The sequence below is a fragment of the Syngnathus acus genome, chromosome 12 (genome assembly GCF_901709675.1).
Source record: "Syngnathus acus chromosome 12, fSynAcu1.2, whole genome shotgun sequence".
Classification (NCBI taxonomy): domain Eukaryota; kingdom Metazoa; phylum Chordata; class Actinopteri; order Syngnathiformes; family Syngnathidae; genus Syngnathus; species Syngnathus acus.
Genome location: NC_051097.1, coordinates 5,645,306 through 5,670,166, shown reverse-complemented (window position 1 = coordinate 5,670,166; position 24,861 = coordinate 5,645,306). Strand labels below are relative to the sequence as shown.

The 24,861-nt window shown below is 43.1% G+C and overlaps 2 protein-coding genes across 4 annotated transcripts in view; both read right to left on the bottom strand.

The window, feature by feature from the left end:
* Positions 1 to 384: 384 nt before the first annotated feature.
* cdca9 (cell division cycle associated 9) lies at positions 385 to 2,605 on the bottom strand. 2 transcript variants are annotated; one of them, XM_037265918.1, is made up of 10 exons: positions 2,415 to 2,605; positions 2,222 to 2,350; positions 1,911 to 1,948; positions 1,774 to 1,831; positions 1,647 to 1,705; positions 1,458 to 1,519; positions 1,318 to 1,386; positions 977 to 1,058; positions 609 to 695; positions 385 to 534 (listed from the first exon to the last, which is right to left on the bottom strand). In XM_037265918.1, the coding sequence occupies exons 1-10, from the start codon at positions 2,524 to 2,526 to the stop codon at positions 490 to 492; spliced, it is 741 nt and encodes a 246-aa protein (XP_037121813.1). In that variant the 5' UTR covers positions 2,527 to 2,605; the 3' UTR covers positions 385 to 489. The 2 variants fall into 2 exon arrangements, with proteins under 2 accessions (XP_037121813.1, XP_037121812.1); XM_037265917.1 differs by having other exon boundaries at positions 443 to 695.
* A 267-nt stretch (positions 2,606 to 2,872) lies between these two features.
* Positions 2,873 to 24,861, bottom strand: part of LOC119131173 (inactive tyrosine-protein kinase PRAG1) — a 31,178-nt gene continuing 9,189 nt past the window's right edge. The window contains exons 3-10 of one of the 2 annotated variants that reach the window (XM_037265365.1): positions 18,181 to 18,278; positions 17,022 to 17,122; positions 12,839 to 13,179; positions 11,115 to 12,763; positions 8,367 to 8,500; positions 6,242 to 7,008; positions 4,952 to 5,641; positions 2,873 to 4,579 (exon numbers count right to left, since the gene is read on the bottom strand). In XM_037265365.1, the coding sequence (XP_037121260.1) occupies positions 4,121 to 4,579; positions 4,952 to 5,641; positions 6,242 to 7,008; positions 8,367 to 8,500; positions 11,115 to 12,763; positions 12,839 to 13,102 (3,963 nt within the window). In that variant the 5' untranslated portion in view covers positions 13,103 to 13,179; positions 17,022 to 17,122; positions 18,181 to 18,278 and the 3' untranslated portion in view covers positions 2,873 to 4,120. Of the gene's footprint in view, positions 4,580 to 4,951; positions 5,642 to 6,241; positions 7,009 to 8,366; positions 8,501 to 11,114; positions 12,764 to 12,838; positions 13,180 to 16,094; positions 16,381 to 17,021; positions 17,123 to 18,180; positions 18,279 to 24,861 lie in introns of those variants that run through there. The other variant, XM_037265364.1, reaches the window with a different exon arrangement.

The window sequence follows — 24,861 nt, the reverse complement described above, 5'->3', positions numbered from 1 at the left end:
CGCTGCCATGCAAGGCACTGGCAGGTTCACATTGGGAGCAAATTGGGGTTAAATGTCTAGCTCAAAGACACTTTGACATGGTGACCAGGGTTGAGGATCGACTCCAGACCCCAAAGTTGCGAGGCAAACACCACCACTGGGCCACGCCACCAAGATACTGGCAATTATAGGGTTCCCAGAAGTTGCATTTCAAATACTGACCAGGAGGTGGCAACAGCGTAACGCGTCAAGACTGTCGTGTTTTACAACAAGCCAGGTGGCGGTTGACTTTCATTTTTGTGGCGTGAAATTTAATTTCCACTTAAAGTTAAAGCCGCCATCATCATGACAGCTCACTTGGGTGACGCACACTGAACTGATTACCTGTCAGTCACATATCTTTATTTTGTCTAGTTGTATCCACTTTTCACATCCATCACATTGTGTTAATTATTCCCTTTATTATAACTATAAAAAAAATAAACAAAATACATTAAAATAGAAGTAGTCTCATCTGTGGCAACGACCTCTTCCCGACACATATTCTATCAGTTTCTGTGAAGTCAGACAGAAAGCATTAACCATGTTGGCCTGTTCCCGCAAGAAAATATTCTGAGGCAGCACTTAACCGAAAGCTCCTGCATTCGACGCAACGCCACTTCATCCAACAGGTCAAAGTTGATTTCGTCCTTGGTCGCTTCCGAAAAGGACACCGTCTGGCATCAAGTAGCAATACAAAAACAAACACAACGACATCCACAGAAGGTGGATTCATGACTTGTGTTGTCGTCCAGGATTTGTCAAGTGTTTAGGGCATAATTCCTTTCCAATAACTAGTTGTATTAGCTAGCTGACTGTATTTGGGCATTTACATAGCTTAACCACCACTCATGTTGTTTCCATGATTTAAGTTTAGAGTAGATATTCACTTTCAAATTTTATTGCAAACTATTTTGACATCCCCCAAATTACTGCTAATGCCCCCCGTGGTCAGTACCTGTCCACGTCCCGTGGTTACAGTGACGTGCGCTGCAGATCCGGCCACTGCGCAGTCCAACTCTCCCGTAGAGACCACGGACCTAGACAGGCAGTACAAAGGAGAGCTTCAGCTACAGGACACATCAAATGTCTCTCGATTTAAGCTCCTCCCTGCCTGATCCTTGCACCTTGATGCACATTTATGAATACTGAGAAGAACTTCCGGGTCGAGTTCAATACTATGAGGAGGTGGGTCAGTTGCAATTAAAAATAAAAAAACATGAGATGTGCATTGTCCAAAAGTAAATAACATCTATTAATGGCCCTGCGGTGCAACATCCAAACAAACCTTCGAAATACCTGAGTTTTCTTCGGGTCAGTCTGTCGCTGGACTTTGTCAAGGGTCCTCCTTTGATGGAAGACAAAGTCCTGTGGAGATATGAAGAGAGAGTTTAAATAAGAGTGATCCAGACAGTGTATAGAAAGACTGTGAGATGTACCTCAGGTTTCCTGTACTCATACCGCTGGCTGTAAGGTTACGGGCCCTTGCTTCTTTTGCCACCTGAAACCACAAAAAGGCACAATCAGTGTCACTGTACATGCTACGGCAAGCATACAGTTGCTTCTGTGGAATGTAAAGTGCATTACAAATAAAATGTATTATTATTATTATAATTATTATTGTGTACCTTGAGTGTCCTCCCAGAGTTCATTGCAGTCAAGCTGTCTTGAAGCGGTGTTGATTTTCCTTGAAAAGGCAAAACGACATTTTTTAATTTTATATACAAGTCCAGGTCCAAAAAAATAAAACATTACCTTTGGTGCTCGGGACCCTCTCGAGGGTCCGTTGTTTCATCTCTGGGGACTCCTGCTGCTGCAAATCACACCACATAAGCAACTTAGCATTACTTTTACATACTTGCCAATGGCAGCAGAATCGCACAGCAGCTCACCTGCACAGCTAACGACACCTCGCTGGCTGACAATTCTTCTACACAAAGGGAACAAATCAAGTATGACGACAGCCTTACATAGATGGCGCCCTAACCGCTGAATTAATAGTTGTTGGCGCCATGTTAGTTTTGACCAAGTGCAGTTGAGACGTATCACTAACATATTAGAAACAATAGCTAATTAAAAATTGTACAAAAATGATACTTTTCTACATACATACGTACACAAACACAATTAGTAGAGTATTAGCTGAAGCAGGCTGTCGAAAGGATAATAAGGTGGGTATTGGAAAAAAGAGAACCCGACTCACCAGTCAAATCCACAAAACGCATGTTCCGAATAGAAGGCGGCAACTTCATGAGCTCCACTTTAAATACTCTGTCGATATTTGCTAGTGTGTTGTCGAGTCTGCTCTCCAGTTCCATCATTCGTTCTTGCGCTGCGTGTCAAAGTTGGATAACAGTAAGATATCGCAAAGACAGCCCGACTACGTGTTGTCTCACCTTCTTTCTCAACTTGTTGAATGAAGAGAGTAATTTTGCGTCCTCGGAATACCCTGCTTAATTCCTCCTGGTGCTTCTCTTTAGATGCGTTTCTTGAGCCCCTTGGTGCCATTTTTGCTTGCTCATAAGGAATTAATACTAATTAGGAGGGAAATGTCCGGATACCGTTTTATGTGTCAGGTGGAGATCGAAGACCTGAGTACGGAGGGCTACTATTGGCTATTATCCACGTTGTTACATGACAACCCAAAAAGGACAGTAGTTATTGGCTGCCAACCTTAAATGATTTTCACCATCCAATCAAAAAACCGTTTCTAGAATTAGTACTAGCCTGCTAATGTGTCCGCATAGACAAAATTACATTTTCTTTGTGTGTTAAATATTGCAATAAAATAAATACATAATATATGTTAAGTTTTTTTTTTTTTTCTGCAAAAACATTATTCGAGCAACAAAGATTTGAAGTGAGAAAATAAAGGCAGTTTATTGGTAGACACATACGTATTCAGCAGTCAAAAGATGTTTTTAAACATGTTTTAAACCACATACTGTACATGCAATCCTGTTATCTAATCTCTCATCAAGCACTTTATTAGGAATATTAGGAATCAAATGTTTATTCCTTGGCAACAAAACAAGGCTGCCATGAATAAAAACTTCCAGTGATTACAACAAATGACATCATAAATATTACTTTTAACTGTTTCTCATTCCCATGGCTTTATTAAGACCTGCTTGGGTTCTTTCACAATCAACTGTACAAAACCAAATGGGTTTGTGAAAATCCAGTTTCACAAAAAAAACTGCCTTATTTACATATTGGCTTCACACACACACAAGCAAGGAACTCAAGCCACAGCATCAACACAATAAGAACAAGTGAGCCAGGTGTTGCACAAGATGTTGTCCGGACAGTACAGCAGATCAAACAAAACATAAGGATGCAAGCCATCCTAACAGATAAGGTTACATTTTCTAGATGACACAGCAGTCCTCAAAAACAATGCACCAAGTAATACTTGAAATACAGCACAGAATACACAGCTTCGAACAGTACGAATATGACAATACCTATTAGATTTCATTCCAAGAAGTCTTAGGGCCATGCTGAAAAGAAAAAAAAAAAAGAAAAACACACTGCATAATTCTACAAGCAACTCGTAGATTTTCGATTTAGTCAGATCATAGCCCCATCTGAAGAAAAGCAGTGCTTTGCCACCATCCTGTGGTATCTGTACAGAAGATTAAAATATTTTTGCAGGGTGGTCAATTATTTGCAGCAGGTCTCTGTACCTATCCCCTGCAAATTAGTGTGTACAACAAATTTACGTTATCATAAGATTCCAACATTGCTATTGAAGTGTTATTTTCTTTTCGTTTTATTGCTTGGCCCTAATGCTTCTTGGGAATTTCAATCGCGAGTTTGAAAGAGTGGCAGGATCAAAGTTCCCAAACGGACGGTCGGTAACACTAAAAAGGGTGTTGCGTTCACAGTGTCTCCTTTTGAAGAAGCAGAAAAGCACCACACAATTTGGACATTTGACACATTATAGACAAACGCCCCCCCGCCTTCCTAAAAAATATAAACAAAAACAGTGAATAAACACAAGCGGGGACCAAAGTTCAGAACTTTGGGGGACTCCACATTTTGTGGCCCTGTGTCTCAATATTTTTGTCCAACCAGTGTATGACATCATCAGTCAGGTTCACGCAACACCTGCGCTCTGATACTTGAGCGAGTAGAGCAGCTCGGCGGTGTGACAAAGCGCCAAAGGATGCGCTGAGGAGAAGTACTGGCAGCACAGCCAGTCCTCCAGCTCGGTGTTGCGCTCGGGTTCTAGTGACCGCTCGGCGAACTTCATCATGAGCAGTGCCCGCTTCACATCCAGCCAGTTGAGGAGGCCCTCATGCCGGGCGCCGTCTGGCCCCGGGCCACGGCCGCCCGGCCCGTGCCTCTCCCACTGCTGGTCCATCAGGTCCTTCCTGGGCCCCCAGAGGAGGCTTTGCAGGACACGCTTAGCGTCCTGGATGTGGATGCGCTTGATGGGGTCTGGTTGGAGCAGAAGCCGAGCCAGCTTCTGGAGGCCGGCGGAGTACAGCGACACGGCCGGGATGGCCGGCAAGTCCTCGCAGCGGTAGTCCTGCTCCTTCAGGGCCGGACTCACCTCCAAGGGGAAAACAAAGAAATATTTACACTGACACTACGAGATTAAAATCAAAATTGTATCATTGGAAAGTTTAATGTGATGAAAATAAAGTTCTGAAATCCTAAATAAATGGGCAATTTTTCAAGAAAAATGGCATCTACTTTCAAGTACAAATACTTATTTTTCTGGGTAAAAACATGTAAAAATAAAGTACAGGTATTTGCAAACCCTTTGGATATTTTTGAGGAAGTAATCATTTTAAAGAAAAAAAATATTTTCAAGATAGTACACTATCTGGTATTTCTTGAAACATGTACATTTTTGAGAAGAGAATACTAAAAAAAAAGTATATTTTTACTTTTTCCAAATATTGCCAGTGCTAGGGCTCACCTCAAAGGGGTTGGGCTGGTGGAGCAGCTCGTAGATCAGAATACCAGTCTGGAACTCGTCAAATTTGCGGTACTGGGCAGCGGACACAATCTCGGGCGCCAGGCGAGCGTGGTCCCGCTTGACACGGGGGTCCACGCTGGCGGACACGGAGTCCTCGACAGAGCGACGTTTGGCTTTGGCGAAGTTACTGATGAGGAGGCGAGGGAGGTGACGCTGACTGAAAGCGCCGCTCGTCTCTGTCTGCTGAGGAGACGGTGACGGGGTTGGAGGGTGAGGAACCAGGAGGAGGTTCTCCAGGCACAGGTGGCGGTGCGTCACGCCGTGTTCCTTCAGGTGCTCCAGGCCGTGGCACAGCTGGAGCAGCAGGAAACAGACGCGCCGCTCGTAAACCTCCGGCTGGCTTTTGTGGAAGGCCTCAAACTCGCGAGCAAAGTCAGCCGCCGTCTGCCGGGGGATCTCGGGCGTGATGACCACCACCTGCTCGCACTCCGCCTGCTGCCCGCGCGGCTTGGGTGAGGACGCGGGTGATGCTGATGCGAATGCCTGGTCGGTGGGCAGCATGCTCTGAGGTACGCATGCCAGGAAGTGGCCACAGTCCTGCTGGAGGTTGAAGTGTGGGGGCATACTTTGCTGCACCGACAGGCCGTACAGGTGACCCTGCTTGACCTCCGCAGACGGACTCTTGCAGATCTGATGAGGGAGGAGGGGGAGGAAAGAAAAAAAGAAGAGGGCAAAAGGAATGGGAGAGGGGAGGGGAGATGTCCAAAAGGGTGGGGAGCCAAGACACAAGAAAGGAATTTCTATTAGCAGTTTCAAGGTCAATGCCTTCATGTGAGACACATGCAAGGCAGGAGGAATTCTCAGAATTCTGGATCCTAAAAAACATTCCAAAGGCTCACCACAAACTGTCCAAAAGTGAGTACAACATACTGGAGGTATGGTTGGCACCACCCTTAAACGTCTAATTAGAGAGTGGTAGTGAGTGGAGAGATGGACAATGGTTTGAGGTCATTCGGGATATATCTGATTGTAAATTCCACCGCAAGATGAATGAGTGAGCTTCAAATTCTGTACAAAGAGCCACTTACGACAGAGTACACACCCCTCCTCGAGTTGTGTTTACTTTGGAGCCATGTTGTGTGCCCTTGTGGAACCAACCCCTCTGACGTCGCAGAACAAATAAAACCGGCGCCTGATTTTAATCTGATGACCATTCTTAACTTGTAAATCTGCAACTAAGCAAAGGGTCACCTAAACTGCCTTGATGACAAAATTTAGTATTTGTGTTACCTTCACGGCGTAGGAGTTGCTGGGGTCGGAAGCACAGGCGGCCGAATAGTAGACAGCGTCACCCGCGTTGCAGCTGGGCTTGTTGGACGTGAGCCTGAACAACGACCAGTTGCTCTCCTCGAACCTCAGCCGGTTTCTCTGCGAGCCTGTGAAGTGCTCCTCGCACTTGAGAGCCAAGCGGCGCAGCGACTCGGCGTACAGGCCGCCCAGCTTGGAATACACGCCCTCCCGGCTGTCGATGTTACTCAGGAGGGTCTGCAGCTGCAAACTGGAGCCCAGGTTGTGTGTCGCCCCCGCCTCGGAGACCGGAAAGGGGGCGCTTAGCTGGGGGGAGGAGGAGCAGGTGATGCTACCTCGGGAATGGACACCTAAACGACCGTGATTCTTAAAAGGCTCGTCCAAAGTTCGGGATCTGGAGGGTCGGCCGAGTGGAGCGAGACAGCTCTCCAGATACTCATTTGAGGAGAAAACGGGTCTCGGATCGACTGGACTAGATGGTAAACTGGCCCGACAGCTGGAGTCATTGGGTCTGCACACGTTGTTTTCAGACCCGGTGAAAGGTAAGCGTGGATAGGCCCGGACAAAGGCTTTGGAAGTGGCGCTGTCGGGGGCTGACACGGTGCGGTTGACCATCTTCTTCTCCGGCAGTGGAGGCGGCTGGTTAGCCGTGGTGCTAAAAGTTGGAGGGCGAGGAGAACCCGGCGCTGACGCGACAGGACTTCTCAGGAACGGAGAGGAGCAGGACAGCCGTGATCCATCACGAGAACCTGAGGAGAGATTACGGCTTCAGTCAAGCGTGTGTAGAATTCAACATCCGCTTTCGACAGAGTACGTTTTCCTTCCGACTAATCTCAGTTCAGATCTCCTTACCTCTTTTCTGTAACACAGCCGGAATCTTCCACAATCCAGGACTCATACTAAAATTCCAAACTCCGTCTTCTATCCACACTTGAGACATTCGCAAAGCGAGACTACTTGGTGACTTTTAGCAGCGGAGGAGTCAAGATACTGACATAATTGTGTGGTGCTGCCTCCAATGACTAACTGCAAGGAGGATGTAGCCAATCCCTTTTTCCCTCTCTTTATCGGACTCCATAATTATCTCTAAACAAACTGGAAGTCAGGAAGTCGCCGCAATTGCAAGAGAACTTTTTCATCCCGAAAACATAAGCGACATGCTGCTTGTTCCCTGTCTGAGGTCTTTGGCAAAGTCCTAAAAAATGGTTTCTGGTGGTTCGTCTCAGTCACAACAAAGTGTGAAAGAGGAAGCGATAAGAAGACAGACAGCCGCAATAAAACCTTGGGTGTTCCTCTACTTGTCTGTGTGCAGTTTTACTCTGAACAAAGTGCATCAGAATAGTCCAACACAGCAGCAAGATTTTTCCAATCGAACCATTAGCTGTATACATTGTCAAGCCATCTGGGCCACAAAGCATACAATGGTAAAAAAATGTCAAGTTCCAAAAGAGGAGCACACAACAATTGTTCAATTATAAATATGCATAGTTTCACTTAAGCCTAAAAATAAACTGCAGCTACTTCCACATCACACGTATAAATGTGTGACTTCCTTGTTCCTCATTACAAATCCAGACAGTTCACTTTTTCTAACCGCAAAAGCAGAGATGACCCTGTCGTTTCAGTTCAATAGCTTTTTACCACTGCATTGGCTGGCTCTACTCCACTCAAGTTGGGGCTTTAAGCTTTTGACTTTAATATAGTACAGCGGGGAAACTGCTACTAATCTGTTTTTACTTCTTCATAAATTTAATCAGAGAGGAACCCTCAAAGGGCTACAAAAATCACTGCGGCAAAGTGAAAATGAATGCTAATGTGAGGAGAAACGGGATTAGCTAACATTAGTGTTTGTGTCCTCAAATTTTACAATAGCCCCTTTCACGCAAATCCCGTTCAAAAAAGGTTTGCGGGGGTCTGGCCAGTGAATCTTGGGTGTTCAAGTGCACACAGAGAGTGAGAGTGTGTGAGACAATGAGCGGCCAGAAGTGTTTTATGTCACTTGCGGGCTATCAGCTCATCACTAGGTAGTAAAATAAGAGTACCGGCCTCGACCAATAGTAATCAGTACTACAGAGCGGAATCGGGGCATTCGATCAAAGCAACTCACCCGAGTCAGCAGTCAGACTGTCGGTGGAGGCAGTCGGCAGGCCGGCGCTGCTGCCCAGGTCTCGAGGGGATGCGGCGGAATTCTCCAGTGAGCGGTTCAGTTCCATGTTGCTGCCGCTCAAGTGAGCGGACACTCTGAGGTAAAGACAGACAAGAAGTGGGCTCAGAAAATACTCCCGAGTCACATTTAATTGTTGCATATTCACTTCCTGATTTGGTACAATACAACCACATGGTCCAACATCCCATTCCCGCTTCTGCAAACGGAGAACATACTGATTTTCCAATCAAGGCGATCAATTAAGGTGATTGACAGCCACTCACATGTCTGATAGATGCCGCTAATGGTTCAGGCAAACAGCGTCTTGTCCTAGTCCTCCATTGCCTCCATTACAAAACGACTCACGCCGTCATTAATCTCACAACCTTCATCTCTGCCGTAAATCAACAGACGACGAGGACGAAGAGAAGATAAACGCTCCTCAAAGGTTTCTGCTGTCATTTTCGACACCAAAGGAACCGCCGTCAAAGGCGTATGACGCAGAGGCACGTCTGTGCAAGTCTGTGGACAATGTTTTTCCAAAACATATGATTTTTCATGTGGAAAGAATGTCTCACGCTGCCCGTTAGCGATGGATGAACTACAAGTCTCCTAAAAGGTTGATTTTATTTTCAATTACTTGGGCTGAAAAACTTCTGCTCCTCACCTCAGCCTAGTTAAAAAGAGTTAAGTCAATTTGATTAAACTTAAGTGCCCACTGAGCTCCTAAAAATAATTCTATGACGCCCTGAAGATGGATCTTTATAACGAAAGACAAATGAATTATTTATGAGATGTGGTGTTCAGATATTTGATAAGATAGGATGGTTGTAAACGATCATCCCGCAAGTACCATGGAAGTTTTTACCATGATACTATGTAACATAAAACGACTTAACAAAGGTTGCAGCATAAAGATACAGATGCTTGAGAAAGGCTGAGTGAAAAAATATGGACAAATTACAGGCTGGTGGTAAAAGAAAGCATTTCCCCCCAAAAAAAAAAAAAGAAAATGCCAATTGCTAGCCCACAAACTAAAAGGCATTTCGTCACAACAAAAAACCGCACCACTCACCAGGATGTTTGTCCCGCTTATTTTTGGGATTCCAAACTGCACTTAATCAACATCCTAATTGCACATTTCCTGCGAACAGATACCAACACTTCCTTTGCTATAAAAAGACGCCACACAAGCTTGTCATTTACAATTCCGTGACCGCACTGACCCGGTTTTACAGTGTACATGAGCATCTAGCAGTGAATGACACACATTACTTACAGTTGCACTGTGGAACACTGACAAGGCATGAACTAAAGATGAAATGATTACACTGAATTGTGACTAAACAGAGGTGTGTGTGTGAAATTACCTCGCCTGACATTAACTTATGACACATTTGATGAGATTTGAGAAAGGTGGGGCTTGGAAAGACTTCCAACTGACTCAGAATTTAGAGGAGCCATAATGTGACGCAACCCTTTGATACAAACACGCAAGCATCTTACCTTCGAAAGAAGAGTTCACAGACTAGCAGACGCCAACCCACCCCCGCAAAACAAACAACAAGCTTCAGGATCAGCCTGGTGGCTTTCGAAAGTCCCCAAATAAGATGTAACCGAACGCTGGCACCACCCGGGTCATAGCTGTATTTAAAACTCCCAAATCAAGCGCTCCCGTATGGTGAGCGCTCACATGGCGAGTGATGACTGGCCAATCTATTAATTCTACTTCTATTGATGGACACTGTGACTGCCAGAGTGGGACAGTTTGGGTGTTGCCCCGAGCAACAATCTGTTCAGCAGAGCTCCTTCCCTTTGGCTATCTCCAGCTGACCCGCTCTTGAAGCTATTTACAATTTTACACATACTGCACATGTACATATTACCTGCACATGACTACTAGTGCAAAATAAGGGCTAGTCCAAAACAAGAAAAAAAAAAGAAAAAAAAAGTATTTTGACGGAAATGAAATTTCTGCTTCCAAAACTATCTGTGACTTTTAAATGATTTAAAAAAATAAATAAAAGATCATGCATCATGGGGGCACATGCAAACGCATCAACTTGTTGGGTTCATTATGATACACGCCATCCACTTGACTGTTTTTGACATTTTTAAAAACCTCCACATTCATTGTCCAATATTTTCAATCGCCAAATCACCGTTATCGTGCAAGCAAAAAAATCTGACCAAAAAATATATATATTTTACAAAAATTATTAGTTTAAAATAATAATATTTCAAAGCATGCCATTTTTTTTAAACTTCATCAGCAACATTTAGTTGTGCTCCAAATTCTGAAACTTGATAATTATTCCAATTTGGAATTAAAAAACTCACAACTGTTTCATCTTTGTCCCCTATTTTTAATAGCTCAGTCTATCAAGCTGCAGTCAAAACAAAGGTCACTATTTAACAGTGTGTTCATTTGAATTTAAAAAAAACTCCCATTACAAGCATTGAATAGAACAAGGCGTGCATTTAGGAGGGATGCTCTGCCGGTTTGAATGGAGATTAAATAAAGCTGCCACACAGTTGACAGCACTCAGGTACTGTATATACTACTATCAGAGAGCGAAATATATTTATTCTGCCATGACTAAGTGCCCGTCTTGAGTGCTACATTATGCGCAAAAAATGAATTACAGAGCCATTAATGCTAATGCCCAATCAAGCGCAGGTAGGAGAATGTCTATTTGTCATTCTTACCTGTGCTGCTTCTTGGGTGGCGGCGGTGGAGGTGCTTGGTTGGTCTCATGGGTGGTTGATCTCTGCCTGCCTTCTGCCAGATGCTCTGTTGAGCTCTCATGTTGCTTGGCCGGCATGCTCCTGCTCCTCTGCTTGGCCTCCTCCACTGCGACGACACCCTCGCTGTACCCCTGACAGACACCATTGTTGGGCAGGGGCGGGGGAACCGTGCCTGGCTCTGTCATCGGAGGGGCGCTGTTCGGAGCCTTGCTGCAGACTCTGGACTCCTTCCAAACAGCAGCGCCATTGAGCGGGCCTGTCACACGAGATGTTGTCCGGGGATTAGTAGTCAGCGTCTTCTTTTCAGCCTCTTTCCGCTCTCTCTCCTCCTCCTCTTCTTCCTCATCAATACGACAGTTCCAGGCGGAGTTGTGATGGTGTTGCTTGTGCCAGCGCTCAGTTGCTGCCAGGCTGTGGTTTTCTGGCTGAACCTTGAAGTGTCCCTCTTTGGCAGAGACCAAGAAAAGCATGGAGAGTTCGGGGAGGGGAACGGGAGACGATAAGGACGGAGAGAGGCTGGAGGTGCCCAGTTTGGGAAGGTCCGGAAGTGGAACCGGTGACGAGATGGATGGTGACAGGCTGGAGGTGCCAAGTCTGGGGGACCGGGTGGTCCTTTTTGGTGGGATGGGCGGGCTAGATTGTGGTCTGGGTTGTAGCGAGGGAGCGAGGCTGGATTCTGTAACCAAGGAGGGGGCACTGCGGCTGGGGCTGGGCCAGCGGAAAGCAGTGCTGCTCGGGTCCTTTTGTGCTGTGGGGCTAAAGCGGCACTTGATGCTGACGGCTGAATCGGGACTGCTCAGGTAGAAGGTCCTGTTATTCTCTGTGTGAGTAGCCATCATACTGATGGTTGGCCGCTGGCCTTCTTCTGTCAGTTCAGAATTGTAAGCCTGGTCTGGTGAACCCAGTTGGGTTTGCGCTCCCTTACCCTGTGGCCTGCGCTTTTTCTTGGTGCTCTCTGCATAAATGGGCTCCGAGTCTGGACCATTGGGGGAGCCGGGCGTCGAGTTAGCTTGCGGGCTCCCAACAGAAGCCTCGGTCACAGGAAGTGAATCTGTGCTGCTCCCGAAGGAGGAGGAGGAGGAGTCTAATGGGCTGTTTTGTTTGGACATGACAGGAGGATAGTGGATGGACGGCTGACTGTTATTTAGAGTGTCCAGAGATAAGGCTGTGGTTAAGGAACTGGCAAAAGTGCTGGACGTCTTGGCAGTTAACACAGCGGTGCTGCTATACCTGATGCCATTGCTATACGATTTGGTCGGACTGGTCGGACCAATGTCCGCAGAGTTCTCTTGCAAAAAATTTGCTCTCTGTATGGCACTACTGAGGTTAGAAGTGCTCTTGGTTCTTGGGGAGGTGGTACTATTCTGCTGCCTGCGGGTCTCTTCATTGACACTTTGAGGACATTTAACTTCATCTTGAGTGACCAACATGTTGCTAATGATTATGGAGTCTTTGGACAGAGAAGAAAAGCAAAAGTCTGCCTTGTTGTCGGGACTTTGAAGAGTTGAATCTCTAAGGCCCTTACTGCAATTTTTACTATCGATGTAAATCGAGGAGAGATCCAGGATCTTTTTCAGACCCAAACGCTCCACTGGGCTCTTTGTGTTTTTCTGTCACACAGAAACAAATGGTAAGAAATATGAACAAACAGTATGACAGATTTCAAACCAGTTGAGAAGATTCACCTGCTCTATGTTCATGTTGACATCAGCCATGGTGTCACCTGTGTCCAAACTCATCATGGTGGGCTTGACGGCGATGGTGGGCTTGCTGTAGGGTGAAGACGCCGTCACTGCGTTGTCGTCATCGCCTCCGCTCTTCGGACACGTGGCGGCGGGTGCGGCGCCGGCCGGGCGGCCTGTGGTTTTGTGTGCGCTGAGCTGGTGGAAGCAGTTCTTGCAGGAGCCGGGTTTCCACACGTGTTCTGCAAAGTCGCTACACACTGACATCTTCGGCTTCGCTCGATCAGCGGAAGGTCAGAAGTGGCAGTGGAGCGTTGCGCCACAGACGGGACACGATCTCATGGCTGCCGAGGTTGTGGCGGATTAGGGAGGAGAGGAAAAAAGACATGAGTTTAAAATAAGTGGGTATATTTTGCTCAACCTACAAGTAGAATCATGTCCTTTCCTTCTTCCGAGCAACATAGCTATTTTTTGAGCAAGGCATCATGGTGCTAATTTTGCTTTGCAATGCTCATATGACGTATGACATGTCACATCAAAGTCACTCATTTGGTCATACAAAATCCAGTCTTTAGTTATATATGAAGCAATTTAATCTATTTATATTAATAGCTGTGTACATGTTCCACTCAAAAGGGATACAGCTGCTTTTGTAATTGTAAAAATCAAATATATTAAATTAGTCATTATTTTACAATTAAATAAATATTAATGATTTTAACTAATAATTAATTTACAATAAATCAATATGAATTATTCTACACATAAATAAATTAGATGGAAATAATGTTGTCAAATGATGTTTTCAAAATTCTTTTTTATTGTAGTTATTTAAAATTAAAAAAAATTGCAATAATAGATTTGCATTACACAAAAAGCTGAAAAATGGAAATGCCCACTTCAAATCTTATTTATTATATATTACAGTATGTGTACTTTCCCAGGTTTGGTTGTTTTGGTTACCATAAATGTGGAATTTTGGAATCTGCTATCGCAGATTAAAATAATCCATCATGTCTGCCTTCCTTCAGTCTAACGTCCAAATATAAAAACAGCTACAAGGGAGCCTGATCTCAGACATTCATTAGGATATAAATGTCAACTGCGGCTGTAACATAAGAAGTGCTGGTATTTCTTGTTCTCATGGCCTTCTAAATTAGAGGCCATGCGCTGTCTGTTGAAGCACAAAAAAACAACAACTGAGCAAGCAAAACAGAGGCTGCTTGTTGTGAACCCTGGTGACATGAAAGCCTTCCCGGATCCTCAGCAGCCCCCGACATGCTGCAGGAAGACTGACGAGCCTCAAACATCCCGGAGGTCGGAATGTAAGGAATGTTGAAAAGGCGCAAGTCTCACCAGGGTGAATCTCACACTCAGGGGAAAAAAAAACCTCCTCCTCTTCTAAAGATGTGCGAGTGTCCTTGGACAAACAAAAGCTCCCACCTCCTTCCTCCTGTCGAACAGGAGTGACAGCGACACGATCAACACCACTTCACAAGAATCGGGCGTTCCTCTTTATTTTTCCTTACCCTGTTTTAATTACCTCTCAACAAGGTGTTGCAATGACACACGAGCCCATTAGAGCAGCTCTCAAAAACATGTTGGTCATTCGTAAGAAGGATATCCCCAAGCTTCCAGAGAAAAACACAATTGTGAAGCCTTAGGAAGTAGGCAACTTCCCGTTGTTTTAAAAAGTACTTAATAATTCATTCGTGTTTACGTTTGACCTTTTTTCCGTGTGACTCACTAGAAGTTCGCTCCATGTTTGTTTAGTTGGGTTTGTAACGAGAGCCTCGCCTATCAACCTTGTGTTATCCAGTCCAAACCAAATGATGACTATCGGAAGCTCATATTTGATTTTGGCATTCCTTTGGTTGTGGTTTCAAAGTGTCTTCGGCTTTCGGCTATAAAAGCTGACTTGATTTAATGTTCGTTTACATGACAACAACGCCAAAGGACAATTTTTTACCTTTACGTTGAAGTTTCCAGATAAAAGCAATAACGTTGCCACGGCGAGTTATGCACAAATAATTGATCTGCTGTCATAACTTGGAGGGGGTTTGGTAGCTAAATTGAATTCCATTGGTTATCATATTAGACAAAATTCATTCGAGAACATTTTTGTGTTAGCTCTGCCCTTTCCCCTCCAAACAAAAACTCCCACTACATCTCTATTTGCTCATTACGACGCCTGCCGTTGTTCGACAAGACCTAGACCCAACTGTCGACATTCCCCACCCCTCCTCAAGCTCTAATATTTCTCACTTCCTCTTACGAAAAAAAGCTGCAAAAGTTCAATCACATGACAACGTTCAAAATAACAGAAACATGAATGTGTTAAGACGTCACCAGAGGACAAGCTAACCAGAGGAGCTAAGGAGTGAAGCTGAATGTTGAGAGATGCTGTCACTCAGCCAAAATGCAAATGTGTAGAAAAAATGCAAACTATTGAAAACTTTCTTGTTGTCGGGCAAACACCGTTTAAGTACCCTAATAAAAATCAGCCAGCAGAAAGATGCAGATTAGCATTTGCCGGAATGCTGGTCTCTGAGCATTTACTGCAATAAAAACATGCCTTGTGAATCCTCACAACTGATCCTTGACAGTCATGCCTGAAAAACTTTCACGGAGAGGAACCACGTTTATAACTGGGGGGTTTAAGTTGCCATATATTACTTTAGACAAGAGTAATTGTGCATCTGAACCAACAATTAGTACAAACTGACTAATAGGGCGCAATAAAAAAGTATAATAAGCTCGAGGGGCTTATCAATACACAAAAGCTGCTCAAACTGCACTTTGGCTAATCGTATAGTCACCTATTCTTCTATAAATAATCAGTCTGAAGTACATATAAAAATTATGAGGAAATCAAATGAAACAAATTATGATCTGCATTTTGAGAGAATTTGCCAACTATTGTCCACGAGCCGTCGGTTGATCACCCCTGCTTAAAGTGCAACACTTGAGTTTGAATGTAGCGCTCACACAAATAAATCGAGTTTTCTCCAAAAAGTGTACAAAATATCGGCGTGACGTCATCGACAAACAAAAGACTTGTAAAGTGTTGACAACGTGAGAACAACTTTAACATTAAACGTGTTTTTAGAACCCATGTTTTCTTAAAAAATATATATATATATGGGGCTTTGAACGTGTTTTCAAAGCGATCAACACTTGAGTGAAGTTATAATGTATAATGAGTGATTATTATTTACGAATTATTAGCTATATTAGCTTGAAATGACCGCAAGCTTACCTGCTCGGACTTTGTATTTTTGCCTGGCAACAAGAAATCAACCTCGCCAAAACCTTAAAAACTAGAGCAGAAAACAAAAGTCGAGTGTTCGAATCTCTCTGCTGGTCCTGGAGCACTGCTATATCCGTTTTGTGTCTTGATGACTTATCCCCCCTAATGCGACAGGTTCTTAAGGCGGTGGGTTGCTTGTTCTTGTGGTTGCAGAGGTGCGTGCACGTTGCTGCTATTTGCTTGAATGACTGTGAATGAATGCGAGTGTGCTGTGCAGAGGTGCAGCACGAATCCTCTGCAGCAGCTTGCAGGGAAGGACGAAAGGAGGGAGGGAGGGGAGGTGGGAGGGAGAGGAGGTGGGAGGAGCCCACAGCAGCCATGCTGTCTGACCACTGGTGGCTTTTTTATTACCTCCACCAAGGAGGAAATTATGGATATCGTTTTTGTAGCACAGATTGAATGGATTCTGTGTGGTGAGTGAATGGGTATGGATGCAACCCAGTGAGTTGCTTCAATATAGAGAGAGGATGTGGTATTAATCATGATTAAGAACTGAAATTTGGATTTAGCTCATACATGCAGCGGGGGGGATCCAAACAAAATTGGATTGAATTTGCCGTGTGTCCTAATAGCTACCATGTGGATGCTTTTAATGACTGCATCAATAATACCACACATGATGAGCAGTAAAAAAAAAACAAAAAAAACTTTTGATGTAGCTGGAGGTACACCAAAGGTTTTTTTCAAGCCGCTTCCCGCCCCCCCTTAGACCCCCCTTGGACTGTTATGCTTTGAATACCCTGAGCCTGGTTGGACTCCTGCATAGTCTACCAAAGTACCTGCTCTTGAAAATAAGCGCACAGTCCTTGCTGCTGCCGGATAGCATGCAGTCTATCAATAAATCACATGTAGCCGCTCATTTTTTACAACACTTACTTGAATGAAGCGAACATGGTCGGCTGGAGGCGAGCCAGGATCATGAAATATCTCTGTGATGTGTGAGGTGTTTTCCCGTCACCTTTTCCCAGCCTGCAGCTCTGCATTACAATCGGATAAACACACAGATATAAGTCATTGGAATGGTTTGCGTGGAGACACACATTTTGATGCTTTTTTTCTTTTTTGCTGCACTTGTCCCTTTTTCACAGAATGAATTATTCAGAAGACATTCATCTCAAATTCAATCTGGCGAGGAGTAGGTAGAAGGTTTTAATGCAAGCAGCGACTAATTGACTTGTAACGATGGCAGCCATTATAGAGATCGCAGACATTTGGCCTATCTCCACTACGGAGGACAACCCCAGAGAATTCCCATTGGAGCGACTTAATCAAAGCGATTAGAATTTTATTAATAGCTTGCTACTGGCAGTTTGACTCCCGTGTGTACGTCCTCGATTGTATGTGTGTGTTCACCTCGGAAAATAAGAGTACAGAAAAATGCTGCGTCCTCCATCTCGGTAATCCTTTTCTCCGAGCTGTTGCAACCTTGAATGTCTCGCTTCTCCCTGAAAGCCCTTTCATTATATTTTTATTTATTTTTCAACTTCACTTGGTTGTTACAATGTGCTCCAATCTTAACATATAGAAGTGCAGCTTCATCGAGCCTGGTCACACGGCGTGGTGACCTATCACCCAACGACTGAGCGAGGAAGGTCACAACGTTTTTCTCGGGGGTTAATTAACAAAGCAGGTATTGTGCTTCTTTTTCAGTCCACTTCACCGTGTCACTTGGCATCAAGCACAGAAGGACCCATAAAAAAAACAAAAAAAACTAAAGCATCCTGACCTGACACCAAAAGGTATTTGTTTGTTTGGCCTGCATGTGAATGCTCAGCACTTGCTTGAACTCTGACTTGTGACACGATCATGGACACACTTGTGTTTTCTGTATTTACTGCTACAAAGACCCTAAGGACAGGTTTACAAAGCATGTGAAGGTGACCCTCCTCTGCCCCCCTCCCCACGTAACCGTAGCCTTCTGAGAGCCAGACAGCAGCTCGACCCACCTTAAAAGCACCTTCACAATCCTTCCCTGTCGTTCTGGGGTTGCCATGGGCACACCTCACATGCACAAACAAAACGCCCACAAACCCACCCAATTATTTTTCTTTATCGCCCACCCGGTGTCGAATGACGATATATCTCTCGGCCTCCATTGTCGCATTCCCGTAGCTGCCCGGACAAGCTTGGATTCTGAAAGACATACCAAAGAATACATTTCAACATTATGAGGGACACCATTGTTTCCATGTACTTAATAACACAATAATTGCAATTTTCTCAAGAGTTTTAGGCTGCTTGGCTTTTCCTTTACGCACAAATTATGTTAGTGGGACTCATTTGACACTTCAATATATTATGCAGGAAATTCAGAAAAAACATAATTGGTCCTTACCTGAGAACATTTTTGCTTTGTTACGGCGAAAACAAAATGGCCGCCCTCTAAGATGGATAAAACCTAACACATAGTATTGTATCTCAAATTTTGACCTTCCCGCTCAAGTATTGGTTGTGTTCTTCAAGTGAAGGCAAATTGTGTGTAAACCGTGAAGCCTTAGCAGCTGCCCAATTTGTGATTTTGCATGATTTTGGCAGCCCCCAATCACCCTGGTTGATCCCACCAGCCACTTGCTGCCATGCCAAACTACTTGACGTACACAAATACAAACATGAGCGTTCTCACTTGAACACACACACACTCACACACACTCACACACACACAAATGCAAACACTGGGGGCCATCTGCCAGCTGCATTAGCAGTCTACAGATGTCCGGGTCAGAACAGGTCTCAGATATCATAGCCAGGGGGAGTGTGTAAGTGAGTGTCTTGTTTATATTTAACACATAAACTACAGAACTTTAACACATAATAAATAATGATTTAATGGTTGAGATTTACTCATCAAGCTACAAGGATTTACTGTTTACAGACAAAAATGTATAAAAAGACTATATATAGAATTTAATTATTGTATTATTTCATATATCATAATGAGTGTTTTGTGTATGACAGTTATTTAACGACCACTGTCACATGTGCTGTTTTCAAAAGCAGAAATTGAGTGTGTTGACCTTTTCCAGCTTTCACTTCCACTATTGCGCGGCTTCAAAGACTCTAATAGTCTCTTTGGCAGATAATAACAAGTTAACCAGCGTTAATATGTGTGTGCAGCGTGTGGTCCACGTGTGTCAAGTGCACTTTTGGGTGATGAAACCAAGCGATCAACGTGTGAAGCCAAAATGAACAATAAAGCCTTAATTAGACCTAAGCGGACAAGTTGTCAAATTACGAAGGAGGGAGAGGGTATCATAAGATGCCAGACAAAGCCCCCCTCACATGTGCTGCCTGAGGCGGTAGAGCACATATGAGGATGAGCAGCGTGTGAATCACACTTGTTTCCCAGACGCGATTCACCCCCCCTCCACAATCATACTTGTTTTTAGCTCCTCCACAGCCCTCAGATGACCTCAGGTCAAGTCACGCTAACGTGAACTTCATAAACAAATACATTAATGTGCATGGTGACACTGGCTCATGCAGTGTTTTTATTTAAAGTTTGTCTTTGGTTGTCATGGGAATAATATATTGGCACCTGAAAGTATTAGAAATATGGTTTTAAATGGTTTTGGTGTGTTTTTATGTTTTGGTTGCTTACTTTGCTAACATTTAAAAATAGGTGTGAAGGACTGTTTACACAGCATAGTTTTAAGTTGCTATGGATGTTTGTTAGAATAACTGAAGACACAAATACTTTAAAACCAGTATGAACATTTGCCATGTCGTCTGCATGTCTGCAAGTCGACCGCACAAGCTTGAAATTCCACACTGGGTCGTCAAAATCGTGCGCTGCCGGGTGAGTTAACCAAAGCGGTGAGGACACCAAGGTCGAAAACTGTCTGGTGATCCAAAACGATGAAATATGTAAGAAGAAAAGTAGGGTGCACGACGTGTTGTGTTGGTTTCGCATTTGGATCTCTGAAACGGCATCAAAGCCAAGTTGCCGGCGCATACTCGAGCAGACTCTTAATGAGGCTTTTTTTGTCTTTCCCAGGCAGCGTTGTGCCCGGACTTGCTCTACATGCACCTCATCTGCATTCAAGTCAGCCTCATCACGTATTCATACATCGCCGCTGATTTAATGACCCTCGCTATTGGCATCATTGCAATCATCCACATCGTGCACGCCCTGCTGGAAATAGCAACTACATGTATTCCTTTCACAGATATATTTCATAATATGACTTTAATGAAGTGGACGCTCTATTGAGTGTCTGCTTTATGATCATAATTACTTTTTAATCGCGTCAAATCGAGGCTGTTTGTCGTTAAGGATTGGGAGTACTGCTGGGTTTTGTTGCACAACTTTTCTGACTTTGTGGCTCATTTTGTTCTATTTTCGCTTATGCAAGGATGCAAGTTATTGCTAAACCTCAGACACATGGATGTCACGCACTTGATGATATGACATCGCGTGACTTGTTTAGTTTTCTCTTATTTATGCAACGATCATTTAGTATTTGTCAGACCTCAGACAGACTGCTGGAAGTTCATTTACATCATAATATGACACATTGTGGCTCATTTAAAGTCCTTTTTTACAAATTGAGATAAAATTTATTGGTTTAAATCATTTATTTGTTTCAATTATTTATTGATAAGTAAAGTTTACTTTAAAGATTGAAACTGAGCCATTAGACGTTAAAATCATTTATAATGTAACAGGGACACATCTGGCACTTAGAGCCTTTAAGACACTGACAGTCAAACACACAGTCACACGGATACACAAAACCGCAATTTTTTTTTTTTCTTCAATATTATGCAGGAGGAGAAGGCGTAAGGGGAGAAGCACTGTTCACTATAATCAGTCAGACGAGTGAGACTTTGCCTCATGGGATTTGGGGAGAAACGTTAACTCACCTCACTTGCCCGTCTGCCCAGAAGATTACATTACCGGACAAATGAATTTATTATCAGGCACAAAATGGAGGCCAGCTGTTATGGTGCCTTATTAAAATAGCAGGATGAACAATTGTGTATGTTGCTGAAAGAGATGGAGTGATGAAATTGAAGTAGTTTGACATGTGATGCTACTAATCAACAACCACTAATGATGACAATCAATCAAGTGTTTGTACAGCATGAATAGTTGGTGCACATTGCAAATTGTCTGAGTTTGATCAGTCTGGTCTGTGTGATATTAGTGATATTAGAAATTCTACTCGCCAAAGGTTACAAAATTTTTATATTGTACAACGCAGATTGCGTTTGTTTACATGAGTGATGTTAGCGGTCGTGGCTAATAGATTTAGCCTACATGCTAGCACTCAACATCATTGCTAGCGTAAAAAAACAATATTCAATATTTAAAAAGGTGTTCGGGAAAGCCACCTGCATTTCTACATTTAGTGTCAACAAAGATATCTAAGAGGTTTTAAAAAAAATCTGAAACAGAGCGGAACAGTTGCTAGTGTAAATATTGGGCAAAATCTTAACAAAATAGAAAAGATGTCAGTCGGTGGTCTGGAAAAACTCTTCATCTGTGTTTTTCTGCTTGACCAAAAAGTTTGTTGTCCTAAGTAAGCACCTATTTGGGTAGGGTGGGGGTTGTGGAGGGGTTTTAACCAGAAATTCCAGTCTGGTTCTTACTTAGTGTAGCTTGTCATGTGTTGACAAAAAAGCCACAGGTGCAGCTTATTTTCTTGCTTTAGTACTCTGGCAGAAAAATGGTCAGTTTGGGGTTTCATTCATTCAAATGTTTGCCTACACTGAAACCTTTGTTCTCACGTTTAAAAAGAGAAGGGGTGGGCTCGGGGTGGGGGTCCCGCTTGAAGAATTAGCAGCCCCAGTCAACCATGACTGTATGCATTCTTAATTACTGGAATTGCTGAAATACTCCATAGGGGAAATGGAATGGTTTTTGGCAGGAATAGGTTAATGTGCTATATGAATTGTATGAGAATGTGGGGGTGCGTTTTCTGAGCTTTTCTCTTACTCAAGGGGGAGTTTCAAGGGCAGTATTCATGAGCCTTTCTTATGGATGCGGCACATGGACCTGTTTTATATGCCTCGGACACTGGCCTTTCACATGGTTATGGCCCACTGGCCCTGTGACTTTTTTTCCCAATGCTCCTCTCTCTTGACATGGCTCAAGATAGCATTATAAAACGATCTATTTTATAAAATCTAAAACGCTTTTTGGGGGTATGTGAAACATCTTTCCCTATGTGTGGTAATTAAATGTTAGCTTTTGTGTCTGGATTTGCATATAAAGGACTTTCGTGGATCTTTAAGATGGGAAATTGCACACCGATAAAAAAAAAAAACACACGCGATAACTGATGGTGGAATGCGCAGGAGAGAAAAATGTCGGTAATGGCCCATCTCCCCCATAAATGACGCATAAATCACAGAAGGAGGGAAATGAACGTATGTCTTGCCATGTGTTTTCATGACCCTTAACACACCTTTTCATTGGTGGCGTGTCTGCAAAATGTGCAATGATATCACCTTCTCTGGCATGTGTGCATTGTGTAATCACGCATGTCTTGCAGTGGTATTGCTTTCGGATTCGTAATTTACTGTTAGCACTGACGTTGGATTAAGGTATCGTGTACCTACCCACGTGCTACACGAGTGATGTGCACGCATAGGTGGGAAAAAAAAACTTAATTGCGCAATCTTGCGGGATTTGTGTCTCCCTGGTGTTGAATTATGCAGTTTCACACTACAGATGGGAGCATGATCATCAAACAACGGCCGGTGTGCATGTAAGCATCTGTTTTTGTTTGCATGCTTGCGAGCACACGTCTGCACTTTCTTCTTGTGTGTGGGAGTGTGTGTGTATTTGCGCGATAAAGTTGTTGTATGAAGTCACTTTAATGGGACCCATTGTTTAGAACAGAAGAAAGAAGTTGATGAAAATCTCCTGTAATAATGCCAATTGGTTGACAGTAAGTATGAAATCATTTATTCCTACAAAAGCATACAACATTACAATGGAATTCTAAATGACATAAAATATACAAATAATGAAATGTCAAATATTGGTATGCGGTTTAATAGTAATGGTCTAATAAATAAAGTAAAAGAAAATCAAAGAATCGAGTGACTCGGTGAGAATTAAAAACAAATCTAAATATACATATTTGGAATCATAAGTAATAAATCCCATGAATTGATCATAAATACTGAATAAAAATATATGAAGAAATTTACAGTAGTATGAAAACACCATTATAATATATGTGGCTTACTATAAATAAATGTTTCAGCGCATATTCTAATAAATAATTTATAAGAATGAATAATACAAGATAAGTTAATGCATATTAAGAGTAAAGAGAAAAAAAATCTAAAGCTTAAAGTGTCAAGACATGTTATTTCCCATGGGTTGAGAGTAAATATTAAATGTTTAACTATTAATGATCCATATATAATATAAATTTACATTAAAGATTAAAGTGATGAAAAAGCAAATACTTGTCCTCATAATTCTCATAGGATGAGGATTACTAGTTAAAATACAAGATAATAAATGGACAAACGGATTTAAACACAATATAAATGTCAATAACAATAGATTTGGAAATCCTGAATTTAAGTAAGATGACTATCAATACAGTGCAATAGAACGAACGCGTGAATATGTAAAGCACAAGATCTATACAATTATAGAAACTGACATATAGAAAAATTACTATAAGCCCCAAATGCTGTATCTAATTAATCAACATATGGGTCAAGACTGAATAAATTATAGCGTAAATCCTGTAACTAACTAAACTACTGTACTAGTGTTCCTTCGGAATGGTGACATAATGGAGCTGTTGTCTGTCCACATCAGACATGCTCACTTCTCACATTTTTCCTCTTCTTTGTCTCATTAAAAGGATGTGGGGGATCCTTTTTGTAGAATCTACCCCCCTTCCCATCTCTTCATCTGTGCTTCCTCTGCACCTTTCACGCTTAGATTTTCTCCATTTCCGATGACAAATGCTCTCTCTGCGACGCTAACAGCGCAATTTCCCTCAAATATGAGCACAGAAATCTCAGGAGAGTGATGTCATCTCCCATCATGCATACGCCATGAGTGACTCACAATAACTTGCTTTCTGTTGTATTGTATTAATAGTGGTGGTATAATATATGCACGGTTAATCTCTTCCCATACGTTCAGGCACAGTTTGTCAGTGCCACAAAAGCCTTTTGTGCACTTCCAGTAAGGCCCAACAAGCTTTGCAGTTCGAACAGAGTGGGAGAGCAGGGTGGGCAGTGGATGAGTAAAACGTGGGGACATTTGTGTGAGAGAGGGGGAAAAAAAAAAAGCGGGCAAAGAATGACCAGCTGATTAGTCATGAGCAACAAGTGAAGTTTCTTGACCAAAAAATGGCTAAATTACCAAATAAACTGCTGATTCCTAACCAGCACACATGACTCTTTTTCTCATCTCCGCTGCCAAAAATATAAACACATGCTAACCTTTCATCTGATTTTCGTGCAGGAAGTGCATCTGTCATCAGGACATCCTTATTCATGCCACATCCGGGTCACATGATCTGTTTTGCCCAATAAGACGTGGAAGTGCTGAGGTCCCTTTTGAAAGTCTTTTGTCACATTTGCAAACATTATTCCTAATCAGTCGCCATATGTGGTCTTCTCTGCTGGTATTTTAGACCACCATCATCATCTGAGGTTTTATCAGCGTACTCTTCCTGCTTTTCAGCTGGCAGAGGAAGTGAAACGAGAGCCGCAACTACACTGCTTCCTGTCT